The 18,555-nt window shown below is 34.6% G+C and overlaps 2 protein-coding genes across 2 annotated transcripts; one reads left to right on the top strand and one right to left on the bottom strand.

The window, feature by feature from the left end:
- The first annotated feature begins 11,983 nt into the window (after positions 1-11,983).
- LOC116123290 (ferrochelatase-2, chloroplastic-like) lies at positions 11,984-15,669 on the top strand. The gene is made up of 9 exons (XM_031409082.1): positions 11,984-12,308; positions 13,028-13,337; positions 13,421-13,564; positions 13,758-13,859; positions 14,205-14,308; positions 14,408-14,534; positions 14,656-14,808; positions 15,011-15,111; positions 15,218-15,669. The coding sequence occupies exons 1-9, from the start codon at positions 12,223-12,225 to the stop codon at positions 15,552-15,554; spliced, it is 1,464 nt and encodes a 487-aa protein (XP_031264942.1). The 5' UTR covers positions 11,984-12,222; the 3' UTR covers positions 15,555-15,669.
- Positions 15,670-16,513: 844 nt separating this feature from the next.
- Positions 16,514-17,852, bottom strand: LOC116123292. The gene is made up of 3 exons (XM_031409083.1): positions 17,748-17,852; positions 17,158-17,351; positions 16,514-16,798 (listed from the first exon to the last, which is right to left on the bottom strand). The coding sequence occupies exons 2-3, from the start codon at positions 17,337-17,339 to the stop codon at positions 16,612-16,614; spliced, it is 369 nt and encodes a 122-aa protein (XP_031264943.1). The 5' UTR covers positions 17,340-17,351; positions 17,748-17,852; the 3' UTR covers positions 16,514-16,611.
- Between the last annotated feature and the right edge of the window lie 703 nt (positions 17,853-18,555).

Below are 18,555 nucleotides of genomic sequence, written 5' to 3'. Positions count from 1 at the left end.
TCTTTCACAACTCAACTCTCAATCTCTCTATTCCAATTCTCTTCAATTCAATTTATATTTACATTTATTCATATTTTTCAATTTCTTACATTTTTCAATTTCATCTATTATTCAATTTCTTTCATTTTAATTATTTATTATTTTTTCATAAATTCATAATGAATTTTTGAAATTATGCATTCGGAGGATCATTCTCAAATGAGTTTTACATTCCATTCACTGAAGAAATGAAAGGGTTTGATCTATTTTCACCATTTCCAAAGGTAACAACTGCAATTTCACAACCACAAACGGTTGGGACTGGGTCCAACCAAATACAAGCGAGCTGCAACTCCACAGCCTGACCGTCAAAGAGGGTCATGTCCGGGGTATGACAATTCTTCACCAAATCAAAATGGCTAAAGCCAAATGGGTTGGAGGAAGAGACGTGCGAGGAATATAATTTTTGTCTAACCGTTATCGACGCTGAGAATGAGACTTTGACGATACGACAGCACCTGGAAAAAAGCACCCCCAATATATGTAGCAGTTCCGCCAATCCAATTCAACTTCAACCGGACCCGGTAAGCAAATTCAAACTCAACTTAATTTTAATCCACAATCCTCAACTTTCTCAACATGACAATACAATAAAGTCAAAGCACGAGAGTGCATAAAATAATTCATATACGGGCTCTCCTATTTCTTTATTTAAAAATCCTTATTTTGTTGAAATGATTAAAAATGTTTTTTGTCCAACATTTACCCACATCAATAGAGGGCAATAAAAGGGACAAAAATCTTTATTTTGTTGAAATGATTAAAAATGCTTTTTATCTAGTGTTATGCCTCAAAAGTCACGCCCATGTCAGCTCATTTAATGTATTCTTGTACCAGCTGCCAAGCCCATATCTCCAAAGGTATTCTCACCAACCATATCTCCTTTCAAGACATGAATGGACGAGAGCCTTCCATGTGTCAAGGCAACTTGCAAAATACTCATTACATTGAGTGCAAAGGTGTATAAATGGGCAATTCTCTTCCCGAAGAAGAGGGCTGGGCTGAGATTTGAGCTTCATTTTCATTCTCTCTCTGTAAACACTGTATTTCTTCATCTTTGTATGCCTTCTGGGCAATATCATAGAAATAGTCAGAGATCAATAAAATAACAGTGGATGTAGGAGTCACTTGTTGAGCATCCGAACCACTATAAAAACCTCTCTTGCCAATCTTTTATTTACGTTTTCTGTAACATATATAATCTCAGCTTCATATTCAAATCTCATGGATCCATCACGTGTGATTCTTAAGTTCGCTTAGCGCTTCTCACATGCGAGTCGTTGGCGTCCAAAATCCAGCGTCAACAGTTTGGTGGCCCATGCAGGTCGATTCTCAAACCTGCATCCAAGTTCTCCGATTGTGTGGACATATCATAGATCGCAAGTGTCTGAGTTCTCCGATCACATGGCCAGATTGTAGATCGCACGCATCAGCTCTTCAATCGCGTGGCCAGATTGCTAATCACACGCATTAGAGCTTCCATCGCATGGCCAGATCTCAGATCGCACGTGTCAGAGCTCTCCGATCGCGTGGCCAGATCGCAGATCGCACAGGTTAAAATTCTGCAATTGCGTGGTCAGATCGCTAATCGCACGCTCAAATCGCACGTTTAAGATCGTTCAGATCACGTGTTTAGATCACCCAGATCACGTGGCCAGATCGCTTATCGCACGCTCAGGTTGTGCTCGTTATGTGCTCAGGTCATGCTCGTTATGTGCTCAGGTCGAGCCTAGGTTGTGCTCGTTTAGGTCAAGCCCAGGTCGTGCTCGTTACGAGCCCAGATCGAGCCCAAGTCGTGCTCGTTATGCGTTCAGGTCAAGCCCAGGTCGTGCTCGTTTAGCTCAGATTGAGCTCGTTTTGCTCTCAAGTTGAGCTCGTTTTGTTTTCAGGTCAAGCTCCTAACAGATTTCAGTTCGAGTTCTTCAGTTCGAGACTACAGCAATTCATATCAAAGACTTAGTTTCTGAAGCGCGATTACGCACTTCAAAAACTGGAGGGCTTCTGTTATGCCTCAAAAGTCACGCCTATGTCAGCTCATTTAATGTCTTCTTGTACCAGCTACCAAGCCTATATCTTCAAAGATATTCTCACCAACCATATCTCCTTTCAAGAAATGAATGGACGAGAGTCTTCCAAGTGTCAAGGCAACTTGCAAAACACTCATTACATTGAGTGCAAAGGTGTATAAATGGGCACTCCTCTTCCCGAAGAAAGGGGCTGGGCTGGGCTGAGATTTGACCTTCATTTTCATTATCTCTCTGTAAACACTGTATTTCTTTATCTTTGTATGCCTTCTGGGCAATATCATAGAAATAGTCAGAGATCAATAAAATAACAGTGGATGTAGGAGTCGCTTGTTGAGCATCCGAACCACTATAAAAACCCATCTCGCCAATCTTTTATTTACGTTTTCTGCAACATATATAATCTCAGCTCCATATTCAAATCTCATGGATTCATCACGTGTGATTCCTAAGTCCGCTTAGAGCTTCTTATGTGCGAGTCGTTAGCGTCTAAAATCAAGCGTCAACATCTAGCATTTACCCCTGTTAGTAGGGGTACAATTATATGGGACAAAAACTCTTATTTTGTTGAAATGATTAAAAATATTTTTTGTCTAGCATTTACCCTTGTTAGTAGAGATACAATTAGAAGGGAGAAAAATATTTATTTTGTTGAAATGATTAAAAATATTTTTTGTCCAACATTTAACCCTATTAATGGAGATACAATTATAAGGGACAAAAATCTTTATTTTGTTAAAATGATTAAAAAATGTTTTTTATTCAACATTTACCCTTGTTAGTAGAGGTATAATTAGAAAGGACAAAAAACATTTTTAATCATTTTCATAAAATAAGGATTTTCAGATAAAGAAACAGAAGAGTCTGTAACACATATAAATTTTGCTATGCACTCTCATACTCTGACTGCATTGTATTGTCTTTTTGAGAGAGTTAATGATTGTAGATTAAAATTAAGTTGAGTTTGAATTTGCTTACCGAGTCCAGTTTAAGTTGAATCGGATTGGTAGGACTACTACATATATTGGGGGTGCTTTTTTTCCAGGTGTCATTGTATCGTCAAGGTCTTGTTCTCAGTGCCGATAATGGTTGGACAAAAATTACATTCCTCGCACGTCTCTTCCTCCAACCCATTTGGCTTTGGACGTTTTGATTTGGTGAAGAATTGTCATACCCTAGACACGACCCTCTTTGACGGTCAGACTGTGGAGTCGCAGCTCACTTTTATTTGGTTGGACCCAGTCCCGACCATTTGTGGTTGTGGAATTGTAGTTGTTGCCTTTGGAAATGGTGAAATGGATCAAACCCTTCCATTTCTTCGGTGGATAAAACATAAAACTCATTTGAGAATGATCATCCGAATGGATAATTTCAGGAATCCATTATGAATTTATGAAAAAATAATAAATAATTAAAATGAAAAAAAATATGAATAATAGATTAAATTAAAAAAATAGAAGAAATTGAATAATATAAATAAATGTAAATATAAATATAAATTAAATTAAAAAGAATTTGAGAATTGAGAGATTGAGTTGTGAAGAAAATGGAGTTTTGGGGGGTTAAGCCTTATCTATATCTTTATTCAAATCACAACATCTTTATCTATCTTTATTCAAATCTCAGCAACTGCTTATCTCTATCTTCTTTGGGTTTCTTATCTTGTTATCTCATTCTTGTTATTATCTTGTACATTTGCTACTTATCCTCTCATGTAAACTCTCTATATATGTTGATATTGTAATTCAAGCAAGACACAAGAAACACAAAATATTTTTCTAGCCTATTCTTTCTTTTACATATTACCAAAAATTAAATAAATTCTTCTAATCTATCGGCATAATTCATCGTATTGCTTGTCCATATACACATGAACAAAATGGCATTGTCGAATGCAAAATAAGACATTTAGTGGATATTGGCTTGACCTTACTTGCTCATAGTCATGCTCCCTTTAAATATTGGCATTATGCCTTTGATGTTGCTGCTATGTCCATTAATGTTTTGCCTATTCCTATAAAAGAAAATAAATCTCCATATTCAGTTCTTTTTAAAGCCATCCTTTATAAGATATTTTCTTGGTTAAGTCGGCCAACACTCTTATAACACCAAACTCTCTTTTTCAAGTCTTATTTTCCTCCATTAAAAGCTTTAACTCAAGCTCCCTCTCTCAAAATTTTCATAGGATTTCAAGTTGAATTTCGAAGGAGATCACCATCCACACTTAAAGAACTTCAGTTTCAAGGTTTAAGGTGAGTTTTAAAACCCTAGTTTGTTGTTATTTTAAGTTAAAAGAGAAATTCATAAGTGGTTTGTGTGTAAGGTAGAAATGGTGAACATTTGGAGTTAAGAAGGAGTGTCTTTATGCTTTGAATACTAAGGTAAGGAAAAAAATCTCTCTTATGACTACAATTGATAACACCTAGGGTTGATGAAACTTACATATATTTATGTTAATTTGAGTGTGATGCTATGTTTTGATTATTGATTGTTTAAATGGGTGTGTTGATTGGTGTATGTATGCATATGGAGGATGATTATGCCAATTAAGAGAATTGTAGTTGGACGATGTTTTAACACTTTTTAGTTCTATAAAAGGGAGGTTTTTATGGTCTTTTATACTTAGAATGATATGGAGAATACTATGAATGTGCAAATGAATGTGGCATGGTTAAAAATGATTAGAATTCGGATTTGGCTTTTTAAGACTTATACTATACATACTTCGCTGAATCAGTCATAACTAAAGTTATAAAAGTCTGATTGAGCTGATTCTTGAAGTATTAAAAAGTTGAGAAATAGACCTAAAACTTTTATGTTTTAACCAAAAATCAATTCGAATTGAAATATGAGGAAAAAATTGTTTGAAAAGTGACAAACTGTATAGCATCCACCTCCTTAATAATCTTACTGTTGAAATTAATTGTGTTGTATGAGAAATCGAATGAATTAAGTTAATGAATTTAATAGGAAAATATTCATGTCATGGAGTTTTGCTAAATTGATTGATGAATTGTGCAATAGGCTCAGGGTACATGTTAAATGAATGAATAGTATGATTGAGCATCAGAGATGTTATCCCATATGTTTGCATTCATAATGGTAATGCATATAACTTATTTAGTTGACTTATTAAAAATTTATGAAATGTTAAAGAATGAATTCCATGAGTCTCTTGAGGTATAAACCAAGATTAGAGGAATGAAACCTTTGTGGATACCATGAGTCCTTTGAGGTGACAACCAAGAACAAGGTAATGGTTCAAATGAATCCGATCAGATAATAAAGACCAATGAAACCATCAAGTACAAAGACAAAAGAAATAGGCATGCCATGTTTATGAATATTGCATAAGTCATATATGTTCTATGTTATATTATATATGGTTATGTTATGACTTATGTTTATGAGAAAAGTCCAAAGTGTATGACATGTTTTATGAACTTGATAATGTCAATGAATGAAGGTCATGTCTTGTAGGTAGGTAAGATCCTGAGTAATATACTTGTATAATGAACCTTAATGGTTTATAAATGGTCATATTCCCTTACTGAGCGATTATCGCTCATCCCACGAATTTTTTTTTTTTAAATGTTTTGCAGGTAAGGATTGACGCTGAGAGAGGCTACTGGGGAATGACATGTACATGAAGGAATGCTTATGCTATGTTTTGAATTTTTGTTGTAAAATAACATCAAATAGTTTTTGGTTTATGGAGGTTAAAGTAAATTTGTTTTGATAAACCTAGTATGACCATTTCCTTGTCAAATGAATGAGAAAGGTTAAATGATATTAATAAATGATATTATATACTTATGATATTAATTTTGTAGGAAGCTAAATTTCTTGAATCATTTTATGGATATGGCATATTTAATATCATGCTTTAAAAAAAAAAAAAAAAAAACCAAAAACAAAACAGACAAACGTATAGGTTTTGAAACAAACTCATTTCCTAGGTGTGTCTTTTCTACGTTCTCAATGGCCAAGAGATACTTAGGAAATACCCGGCTAGAGAGGGGTTTTACAAGATGCCTCATTATTTATTTTGAATACTGACAAATCAAAATTATTTATTTTGGTCTATGTTGATGATATTTTTGTAATAGGTTCCAATCCACAACAAATTTCTTGGTTTGTTCAGAAGCTTCAAGTAGCCTTTCCTATCCGTGATTTAGGAACTCTTCATTAGTTTTTGGGAATAGAAGTACACTATTTGCAAAAAGGTATACGGTTGTCCCAACAAAAGTATGTGTTGGATCTTTTGAACCCGACAGGGATGTTTGCCAGTAAACCCTGTGCCACTCCTATGGCCAGCAGTCCTCCGCTCCTTCAATCTTGGATGCAGAGTCCTACTGCAAAGTTATCGGAGCTCTTCAGTATATTACATTGACACGACCGGACATAGCATTTTATGTTAACAAGTTATGTTAGTTTATGCATTGTCCTAATGAAGATCATTGAAAAGCTCTCAAAAGGTTGTTGTGGTATCTTCGTCATACTACTTCACTCAGCTTGTTCCTCTCCAAGGATTTAAATACGCAATTGCAGAGTTTTGTTGATAGCGATTTGGGGGGGCGGGGGGGCGTGTATTTGGGTAATAATTTAATCTCTTGGACAGCAAAGAAACAACCCAATATTGCTATATCATTTACTGAAAGTGAATATCGGGCTTTGGCAAATGCATCAATCGAATTAGTTTGACTTCGCTCTTTACTAAGTGAGCTTGGTTTCTTGTGTTCCTCTCCAACAACTTTATGGTGTGATAATATTAGAGTAATTTACTTAACTTCTAATCCTATATTTCATGCTCGTACAAAGCACATTGAATTAGACTATCATTTCATTTGTGAATTGATTGCTCAAGGCAAGATTCAAGTTAAATTTATTTCGAGTGATGACTAGCTCGCTGACATCTTTACCAAGCCGCTAGGATGCAGGCTCTTTGAACGACACCGAGACAAACTACGACTTCTGCCTGCAGAATCGACAGCTCGAGGGGGGCTGTTAAGCCTTATTTATATCTTCATTCAAATCTCAGCAACTACTTATCTTTATCTTCCTTGGGTTTCTTATCTTGTTATTATCTTATACAACTGCTACTTATCTTCTCATGTAAATTCTCTATATATATTGATATTGTAATTCAAACAAGACGCAAGAAATGCAAAATATTTTTCCAACCTATTCTTTCTTTTACATGGGGGTTAATTTATAGTTGAGGTTTGGGGGGAGAGAGAAAAAAAAAATAACTAGCAACCAATGGTCACCGTTAAGCAACCAACGATCAAATCAATTAATTTTTTTTTGATAAAATATCATTTTAACCAGCATTTTTATTGTCTATTTAAAAAAAATAAAGGTTTTTTTTTTTAATATTTTTCAAAGGTGTTTTTGAAAAAGGAGAAAAGGGTTTGGGCCCTGGGATTCCTCCATGGCCCGATCCAGTTTTAGGACCAAACCTTCTATGATCAATTTTTTGGGTCCAATCCCAAATTCTCACCTCTAGAGGGTACAAGTGTGGGAAAGTGACAACTACAAGTACCTCCCTTCTTCATTCTAAAACGCACAAAAGCTTTCTTAAATTTATTTTAGATCTCTCAAGTTTTTGTGTGTTTTAACTGAAGCCATAACTCCCACTTGCATCCCAACTTGACAACTTGTCAAATTGCCCTCACTTGACATTTGTTGGAGGTCCACCATATACAATATTCAAAACGAGAGTATTGTAAAGAATGCAGCTCACCAATTTTCAAATAAGGGATAACTTTACAAAAAAGGGTAATTGTACCTCCCCTCCCTGTCATTCTAAACACAAAATTTATTCAAAGATTCTCATTCCAACCCCCTTAAGTCTACTTTCTCACTTTACAGTAGAGGTGGCATTGGGGACTGGGTCCAAAAACCCAACCCCAAAACCTGATCCTAGGAGGCTTAGGCCCTCCTCAAAGGCCCGAGCCCAATTTTTTTGGATTTTTTAGTTTAATCTCCTGCACAATTACAAAAAAAAAAAAAAAAAAAAAAAAAAAAAAAAAAAACCTTATAAATTTTAAAATAAAATAAATTACAAGGGTAAAAATGAAATTTATAAAATTTAAAAAAATTAAAAAAAAATTTACTAACCTTTGGCCGCATATAAATTTTTTTTTTTAATCGGTTACTGCTAGCCACTTGTTTTTTTTTCATTTCCCACCCAACTACACTATAAATAACACTAAAATCTTTCATTTTTTCCACACCAATCAATCTCTCTCATTATTTATTTGGGTCCGAAAAACAAATAAATTGAATGAGATTTGATTAAAGATTTGGAGTAGAGAGATTGAGATAATGAGATATTGATTGGTGTGAAAAAAATGAAAGATTTTAGAGTTATTTATAGTATAGTTGGAGAGGAGGGGGGAATGAAAAAAAAAAGGTTTAAAAAAAATGCTGCCAACGGTTGGTAAATTTTTTCTTTTTTTTTATAAATTTGAAAATTTTATTTTAACCCTTGTAATTTATGTTTATTTTTAAATTTATAGGGGGTTTTAGTAATTATGCAAAGAACTAAACTGAAAAAATCTAAAAAAATTACATAAAACCCCCTATAAATTAAAATAAACATAAATTACAGGATCAAAATAAAATTTTATAAAATTTATAAAAAAAATAAAATTTTACTAACCGTTGGTTGCTACCAAAGGTTATAATTTTTTTTTTTAACCGTTGGCTGGTAGCCAACAGTCACTGCCAACCAATAGTTATAATTATATATATAACCTTCCCCCCCCCCCCCCCTCCCCTCCCCCTCCCCAACTACACTATAAATAAATCTAAAATATTTCATTTTTTCCACACCAATCAATTCTTATTTATTTATTTGGGTATGGGAAACAATAAATTGAATGAGAATTTGATTAGAGATTTGGATTATTTATTTGGGTCGGAAAACAAATAAATGAATGAGAATTTGATTAGAGATTTGAGTAGAGAGATTGATTGGTGTGGAAAAAATGAAAGATTTTAAGGTTATTTATAGTGTAGTGGGTGGTGGGGGGGGGGGGGGGGGGGGGGGGGGGAATGAAAAAAAAAATGTTATTATATAAATTATAACCGTTGGCTGGCAGTGTAGCGAACGGCTAAAAGAAAAATTATAACCGTTTGCAACGGCCAACGGTTAGTAAATTTTTTTTTTTAATAAATTTTGTAAAATTTTATTTTAATCCTTGTAATTTATGTTTATTTTAAAATTTATAAGAGATTTTATGTAATTGTGCAAGGGACTAAACTAAAAAAATTACATAAAACCTCCCATAGATTGATTAGTGTGGAAAAAATAAAAAATTTTAGAGTTATTTATAGTGTAGTTGTGGAGGGAGGGGGGAATGAAAAAAAAAAAGTTATAATATAAATTAAACCGTTAGCTGACAGTGACCATTGGTTGCTAGCCAACAATTAAAAAAAAAATTATAACCGTTGATAGTAGTCAACGGTTAGTAAATTTTTTTTTTTATTTTATAAAATTTTATTTTAACCTTTGTAATTTATGTTTATTTTAAAATTTATAGAAGGTTTTATATAATTATGCAAGGGACTAAACTGAAAAAATACAAAAAAAAATTGGGCCCAAGCCCTGGCCTTGGAAGAGGGCCCAATGGAGGCCTGGTCCCAAAACTGTTTTGGGACCAGACCTCCTAAAGGTCCAATCCTAAGATCAGGTTTCGGGGCTAGGTTTTTGGACCCAGTCCCAAAATGCCTACCTCTAGAATAATGTAAATATTATTAACGATAAAAAAATTATTTAATTGTTTATTTATGAAGCATGAATATGTGAAATGTGAATTTATGTTAAAAATTAAAATTAACTATTAATTTATTTATTATTTTTTAAAATTAATTAAAATTATAAAAACTTACTAATCTACCCCTGAAAAATACTAAAAACCCCTTATAAAACTTTATTTCACCCCTACAATATAAAAAAAAAAAAAAACAAGGAGAAAAAAAATTATCCAAACCCATAAGACCGGTCTTGGACCCATAGGACCAGTCCTAGGGACTGGTCTGGGTCCTCATATTTCTCATGGGCCTAGGATGATCCAAGCCCATGAACGACTGGTCCCATTTAGAAGCAATCCCAAACGGACCCAAGCCTAGACCTGCTTGGGACTGGTCCACCAGCTCTACTTTACAGTCTTTTGCAGTTTATTTTATTAGACTTACACCCCTAAAATTACAACAAAAACAAGTTTATTTTCAAACCAAATCAACAAATAATTCATTTAAATCATAGTAAATGAAAGCGAAAGATCCCTAAACTGTTCCTAATTATGTTCTCGATCTTCAATCTCCAATACCATGGAATTACAAACTCCCTTAAAAGATTTTCCAGAAAAAAAAAAAAATAAACTGTCCAGAAATCATTTGTAATGGATATTTAATATTTGTTCATATTTCATTATCTGGAAAATTGGAGTTTATAACCTCATGAATATCCAATCTTAGATGAATCCATTTCTATCGATACTGGATTTCATGAACTATGATTTAAACTCTGTGGCAATGTTGTTTTGAAAATCAATGTGTTTTGTTTTAGATTGCACTTTCGCTAAACCTTGGGGTGCAAGCACTCTTGTACCCGGACGGCACAGACAACAGCCCAAGCTGCTGCAGCTGGGAAACAAATAAATTTTTCAATAGAAAAAATTTGTTCTATCTTTCAAATGTTGAAATGGTTGCAAAGAGTAAACAATTTAGCTCCTTTAAATTTGAAGGAAACCATGTATGAGAGGCTCCCTCCAATCGTGTTAGAAGCTAAATTTAGGCACCATGCAAAAGGTTGCTTGTTTTAGATTGATAAACAAACACCCGTGTCTGACTGAATGCCATTACTCACTTAGAGGGTTTTTTTAAAGGAAAAATTGTAACCAGGTAATTGTATCATGAAACAACAATGAGATGAGTTTCATGGATCTTCTTCCGGTAAATTTATATGGGCTCCAAGCGGCAGACGGGTAGCCATGAGTAAGGCTCCTGCTGCTGACTCAGATGTGGAGCCACATTCAAATCATATGTTTGTTCAATGTTATATATTATTTTCGTAAACCAGACAAAAGACACAATAGATTTTCCCAGTTACCTGAGCAAAACAGCTCTGCCCAATTAAATTAAGCAAATGAAATCAGCCACCAAGTGGATTAACTCTATTCTTCAACTCCACATTGCAGCTGACACATAAATAAAGCCGATTTATTGTTACACATAGACGATACCCAGAAATAAACGACGCAAAAGAAAACGTAGAGATTTGATTACCATAGTTGTTCTATAAGACAGATTCGTCTTCACTCCGAACTCCATTATGAGCAGAGTCGAAACTGAAACACAAATTGCTCTTTTAGAAGCCATTTGGCTGCCCTAATCGACAGAGTGAGTGTTGCAGATGTTGTAGCCATTTAAAAGCAAACCATGAATGTAAATTTATAGTGGTTTCCTCAAACCCTAATTCGCTGTGACGATAAAATTACTGAAATTGACGAAGATATCAGCACTTCTTGAGGGTCAATAAAGTAACTTTTGTTACTTCGTTTTTTAATTTCCAGTGCTGGATTGACAAAAGCCTATTTGATCAATTTTATACACGATGTTGAGCCCAAAACCCAATGATCGCTTAACGGGCTGTCCATGTTTAGCCCAAAAGGTCATCATTTTATTAAAATTAAATATATTTAATTTGTAAATTTATAAAAATTAAAAAATATATATTTGATTATGCGAAGAGCGGACAACCTCTTTGGAGATTAAACGACGTCGGAGCACAGACCATAACGGCATAACCGACTCCGGAAGTTTCTGCGCTGGGACTTGGGAAGATGAAAGTTTTGCTAGGAGCTAACGAGAGGCCACGCTCAGGTCTCCTCCTTTAAACGCGTAAGCACGGTCAAAGAGAGAAGACCTAATTATAACTAGAGAGAGTCCAGTAGGCTTTCTTTGACTCATCAATTAAATCTTCTTTTCTCAACTAACCCTTTGAAAACCGAAATTAAATTTCTTCGAATAATAAGAAAAGTAAAACCCTACACACCCAAATCTCGTTTCGTTTTTCTCATTGTAAATCTCGTTGATTTTCTTGTTTTTTTATTATTTCTAACTGGGATAAGGCTTGTGAATCTACACTATGGTTGCAACATCTTGCTCTGAACTTCTGTTCCAAACGAAGTTCACTGCTTCCCATCCCCATAAACTCTATCGTAAATTCTCAAGGTATCAACCTCACCAAACAGACAATTATACTGAATTTTATCAATTGATATATTTTCTTTAGCTGCTATAGCCTATATGCGATCCTTTGAGTAGTATTGACTCGGCTGATTCTAATGTGATCACCAAATATTTTGATCATCTATTTGAATTTCTTGCTTCAAAGAAGTTTTATTTTATTTGTCGCATTTTCTTTAGTATCATAAGCTTATATTTATTTTTTCTGCAACTAAAGAATGTGCTAAGTCCTCCGTTTGTTCGTTTTTCTGCTTAAAATATAACCCATTTCTTATTTTCTTAAACAATCAATATTATCAATTGTTGAGATGTAGTATCTGCGACTATGTGATTTGCAAAATCATATCGAGAAATTGCACATTAATTAGTTATATTTGTTATTTTTCGTTTTATTTTATGTTACTTGTGTGGTGAAAATATATAGTTGTTCAGAAAATTGTGAGTCATTTGTTTATAAACCCGTGTTTCTGTGGTGTTCAGTATCAGTATTTCTATTATGCTTTTTCTTTCATTTTTTTATTGTTTGGAAGGAATGTTTTCGAGATGGCTGCCAAATTTTCTGCATGTTATGATTGTTAAACCGGGTGATTTTTAGAACCTAATTAAACGCTGGACCATACAGAGTAATGGCCAATGAATATTGATATTATAAATATTGAAGTTTGTTTTGGGGTATAATTAACTTGATATTCTTTTATTAGCAGGTCATGCTCTCAGACCACGTCTCTCAGTGGATCTTCATCTCAAGCACGCACTTATCTAAGTATTGATTCAACTATTAAACGAACTGGCAATGTTGGGGGGCCGTATGTTTATGGTCCTGCTCAAAAGAGAAGTGTAGTGGGGAAAACATTTTGTGCTGTGGGAGTAAGCACATATGGAGAAAATGTTGCAGAATATCAACCTCATTTACATGCCGCAGAAGATAAGGTCGGGGTGCTTCTTCTGAATCTTGGAGGGCCAGAGACACTTCATGATGTTCAACCGTTTTTGTTCAATTTATTTGCTGATCCTGTATGTCAAATCTCTCTTTTTCAGTTCTTCTATCATTTCCTTCATTGTTATCATGCCTTTTCAACATTTGTATTTTAATACAGGACATCATACGTCTCCCTAGGCTGTTTCGGTTTCTTCAATGGCCCTTGGCAAAATTAATTTCTGTGCTACGAGCTCCTAAAAGTAAAGAAGGATATGCTGCAATAGGAGGTGGCTCACCTCTGCGGAAAATAACTGACGAGCAGGTGCAACATGTCCCCTTATCATGGCATTCTTTTTGTGTTTTATGTGTTTTTGTCGGTGTATTTGGTTTACTTCTTATGCAAAGTCAACTATATTTTTTAACCTATGCTCTTTTTCTTTCTCCAATCTGTATTTAATATTTTTTTCTTGTTTGCTTGATAATTCCATTTTTACGGTTTTAAAAACTTGTTGCAGGCACTTGCACTTAAAATGGCTCTAGAAAAAAAGAACTTACCTGTAAATGTTTATGTTGGAATGCGGTATTGGTACCCATTCACAGAAGAGGCAGTTCAGCAGGTATGTTTTACCCCTTTCAGTAATGGTCTCCCATTTATGGGATACTTTTTGGCCTGGAGATGATCCACATAATTAATTTTTTTTGTATTTAACTGCTGCTGGTTGATGTCAGGGGTTTTATGGTTAAGTTTTTAAAATTTCTTAAAAGTTAAAGAGAGATAGAGTCACCTTTTTTTCATGTGTCTTTCCTTGAGATGCCTAGTTTGTTAAACTACCATGGAATTCTAGTCTTCAATTGCATATTGGATATTATGCTTTAACAGCTAAGTTAAAATAAAAAATATCGCATCCATTTTATAATTTGTAAGAGTCAATGTATTTAAAACATTGGGTTACATGATACAGATTAAGAGAGACAGGATTACAAGGCTTGTTGTGCTGCCACTTTATCCACAATTCTCTATCTCTACAACTGGGTCAAGCATCCGCGTACTCCAGGGAATTTTCAGGTTTTGTTTCTGTTTCAGTTTCTATTCTCTAATTTCTTGCTGTGGTAAATAAATTTGTCCTGAGTCATAAACCAAGTCTGAGCGAGAATGATATTTCAGGGAAGATGCATATCTGTCAAAGTTGCCTGTTTCTATTATTCGGTCCTGGTATCAGCGAGAAGGTTATATTAATTCCATGGCTGACTTGATTCAGAAAGAGTTAGAGAATTTCTCAAGGCCTGACGAGGTGCGTTTTAATACTTGCTCTTCTATATGGTTATCTTGAATACAAAACTGGTATATTTTAAAATTTGAAATATCTTGTTTGTGGTCATATGATGAGATTCTCTCGATATGTGGAACTATAGGTCATGATATTCTTCAGTGCCCATGGGGTACCTGTCAGTTATGTTGAGGATGCCGGTGATCCATACAAAGATCAGATGGAAGAGTGCATCTACCTAATCATGCAGAACTTGAAAGATAGAGGAATTGATAACTATCATACTTTGGCATACCAGGTTTGATATTAAAACCCATTTCATAAGTTTTCGTTTCCATTTTATAGCCTTCTCTTAATAATGAGCACCAGCTGCTGCTGCTGTCCCACTTTCTTTATTACTGGTTTTTCATCTTCTCCCTATTATTAAGTTGGAGAACGAAAATGTTTAGTTGCTTCAGCTTTCCATTTTTTACTTGTTTCCCCTTCTTTCTTTTGGTTAGAGTCGAGTTGGGCCTGTACAATGGTTGAAGCCCTACACTGATGAAGTTCTTGTTGAGCTTGGCAAGAAAGGTGTGAAGAATCTCCTAGCTGTTCCAGTAAGGTACATGACTAGTAACTGAAATATTAATTTATTGGTTGTGTAATTTTGATATGTGCTTCAAATTGGTAGTCGACAGTTTAATTAATTGTACTCGTTACAATTTCAGCTTTGTAAGTGAGCACATAGAAACTCTTGAAGAGATCGACATGGAGTACAAGCACTTGGCCCTTGAATCTGGCATTGAAAATTGGGGACGTGTCCCTGCCCTGAACTGCACCTCTTCCTTCATCAGCGATCTAGCAGATGCAGTAATAGACGCCCTACCTTCAGCTATGGCTATGTCTAACTCAAGGAATATCTCTGACGAAGATGAGCGCGACCCTATGGAATATGCTATCAAAGTGTTCTTCGGTTCAATCTTAGCATTTGTGTTGGCTCTTTTCCCCAAAAATGGTACTAGAATTCAGGAATCATCTCCTTTGAAGGTGAAAAAAGAGTTGTAAGAGAGCAAATATTTTAAAAAGGAGTATTACAGCTGAGTTTCGTATAAGCTGCCCATTTAAAGACTAAAAGTTTAAACATGGTAACCGGTTTTTTTTTTTTTTTTTGGGGGGGTGGGCGGGCGTGTCCTGGTATAGGGTTTTAATTACTAAGATCGACCAAGAATTTTGTTTATTATACAGGAAAGGTGGTATTGGTTTTTTTGTTGTAATTAGGGAATAGATCTGATCAGTGATCAGTAAAGTTCTTATGGTTTTCTGTTTGATGTTCTCTCGTTATGTATTGATAATAGATATAGATATTTGTGCTTATCCTTTTTACCTTGTATTTTTATTACAATTTTGTATTTTTATTGCAGTGTTGATATGTCTACTTAGATTTTATTTGCGACTGCCAATCAACCAGCGGAGCTGACTGATCAAGTGATTTTGCCCCCTAATGTGGATTAATCTCTCTCATTTAACAGTATAGATAAATTTCCTTCATAGCATCCTGGGGAGTCTGGACATCATTTCGAGAAAGCTAAAAATATTCATTTGAACCCATTTCAGAACATTTAAGATTAACAGGATCGATGATTTTTCAGATTAGCTTCTTAGTAATAGAGATTACATTTTCATTTTCGAAGTAACACAACATTTTAAATGGTGTTTCAAATATCTGATTTTAAATGATGTAAACATCTCAAGATCAAAACTCAAAACCAATCCCCATGTGGAACAGAGACAATGCTCCATCCCACCAGGTAGTGCCAGCAAACTCTTCAACCAAACTGAATGAAAATAGCCAAGTAGTAAGAAGAATATACAAATATCAGACACTATCAAAATGGCAGTAGTAACAGAATGAACAAGCCGTGCATCTTATTCTGGGATCAGAAAGAAAGTTTATTGAAATAAATGAGTTGTTCCGAGTTCTCTTCATTTTCTTTTTTGTCACAGAATTAGATTATAGTATGTATGTTATGTCACGACTCACGATGACAACAATCAGAGAAGGCAAAAATTAAGATAAGTGTAATCGGTTCAACTTCTGAAGCTATTCATCTCGGTGCAGCAGTCAAACATAGTAACCAGTTATTGTAAAGCCCCGGCCTATGATCTCACCGGCACAGAACCAGGCGAAACACTCCAGCCCAAACAAAGCTGCAATACCCGCATCCTCTATCTTCAGTTCTCGCCTATTTTTCAGTAAGTGCTTGGCATAATCAAGCTCTTTCCAAAATGCTTCACAACGGCCAGGAATACTATATCACAAAACAAAATAGACATACTGGTGACATAAACAGAGAATCTGAATTATAAATCATCATCAGCAAGAATGTGCATATAAATAGACAGAAAGAAGCAGAGGAAAAGTTTATAAAAAAGCATCTGTCCAATTATGAAAAAACAACAGGCATTCAGTTCATGTTTGAATGAAGTAACAGAGAAAATATATCCAGTTTAAACCAGTAAAGAATGGATGGAGCAGAGGCTGAAAGACACCAGACAAATTGACACAATGGAAACAAACTTAAAGATGGAAGTCAAAATCAGTGAGGTTTGACAATAATATCAACATATGTGGAACATAGAAGACCAGAAACAGGCTAAAGTGAGAAACCTGCTGAGGCGAGTGTAGAACAATTGCTTAGCAAGGAGATCACATTTCTCAACAGTTGGTGGCTCCTGGATGTATTGTCTGTTCTTTTCTAATAACTGCCTGTAGTATCCAGTTCCGTGATTGGCTACAAGCTTTGAGGCCTCAGTAGCTTTGGATTGCAACTGCACTAGCTTGGTTGCCATTAATTACCCCAACTATTCATCAACCAAGAAATGTGTAAAAAAATAAAAATCTAATCCAGCAAAAAGAAGTGGCAACATTGGCTATATAAAGACAAATGAAATCCCAAAGCGTAAAATGGAAGCAAATTCAAATGAATCGAACTTTAAGGAGCCACAGATAGGTGTATTAATCAACAACCGCGAATAGAGGAACAAAATTTGCATTTACGTTTCAAGCTATGGAGCTAAGTATAATTGAAATTTATCAATCTGGTAAACGGAGTTAACTAAGTCGAAACCCTAATCAATTATCTAAGAAGACATCATCGTGAAAACATAAGCATTTTGTTGATTATACATTATGACTAGTATATATCAAAAATCAAAATACAAATGCATTATTATATAAAAGACGGCATATTCAATTACCTTTTTGCGATTTGGAAGAGAACGTAGTTGGGTTTTCTTTTTTATTTATGCTTGTCTAAAGAGTAAATCTTAGTTTCTGGGGTGGGGCTGGGTCGGTTTCCCTTTCTCTGCAGTGAACGGTTTCCACTGCACTGCAGTGCCAGCGACTAATAAAATCTCGCCATGTCAATCAATAGGAAAATCATCATTTATCTTAAAATTCTTGGAGATAAAATTATTGTAATATTCTTATATTCAGTAGTACTAGTTACTGTAGTACAAAGTTCTGATTCAATCTTCATTCAAATAATTATTTACTTTCTCAAGATATGCATGTAATATAAATGTATGGTGGTTTAAGTTGATGAACATGAACTTTCTAGTTTCTACTTTAATTGTCAACCTTCTACTCTTTCTTTATATTTAAAAATATTTAACAAAGGAAAATTTGATTTTGTTGAAAATTCAGCCATGATCACATATGTTTGCGTGCGTTTAGTTGGATGCTGCTGATCACCAAATGCTCAAACCCAGAAATTTACATTAACGTGGGCTTATTCTTATCCCTCTCAACCAAACAAAAACGTTACTTTTAAATAAAAACCCTTAATTATAACAATTTACCATGACCAAGTACGCCTAGAAGAAACCTGCAGTTGCGTATAGTTGAGATTATTTCAAAACACCATAAATAATCGAATTCAAAAAGTCGGCCAATTAATTGCATAGTTCTTCAAATCAAATATACTTTAACAACCACAGCAAGGAAATGGAAGCACGAACATGCTTTAAACAGTGAGTAAAAACTAAAAAGATTGGACAAGGAAAT

This window comes from Pistacia vera, unplaced genomic scaffold (assembly GCF_008641045.1).
Source record: "Pistacia vera cultivar Batoury unplaced genomic scaffold, PisVer_v2 Contig141, whole genome shotgun sequence".
Lineage (NCBI taxonomy): Eukaryota > Viridiplantae > Streptophyta > Magnoliopsida > Sapindales > Anacardiaceae > Pistacia > Pistacia vera.
This window is presented reverse-complemented; position numbering and strand designations above follow the sequence as displayed.

Bases quoted from the DNA above. Each gene is read 5' to 3' on its own strand.
- LOC116123290 (XM_031409082.1), top strand. From the start codon at position 12,223: ATGGTTGCAACATCTTGCTCTGAACTTCTGTTCCAAACGAAGTTCACT. The intron at 13,860-14,204 runs GTATGTTTTACC...TACATGATACAG, and splicing joins CAGAAGAGGCAGTTCAGCAG to ATTAAGAGAGACAGGATTAC. The intron at 14,535-14,655 runs GTGCGTTTTAAT...GTGGAACTATAG, and splicing joins ATTTCTCAAGGCCTGACGAG to GTCATGATATTCTTCAGTGC.
- LOC116123292 (XM_031409083.1), bottom strand. From the start codon at position 17,339: ATGGCAACCAAGCTAGTGCAGTTGCAATCCAAAGCTACTGAGGCCTCA. The intron at 16,799-17,157 runs GTTTCTCACTTT...TTTGTGATATAG, and splicing joins TTCTACACTCGCCTCAGCAG to TATTCCTGGCCGTTGTGAAG.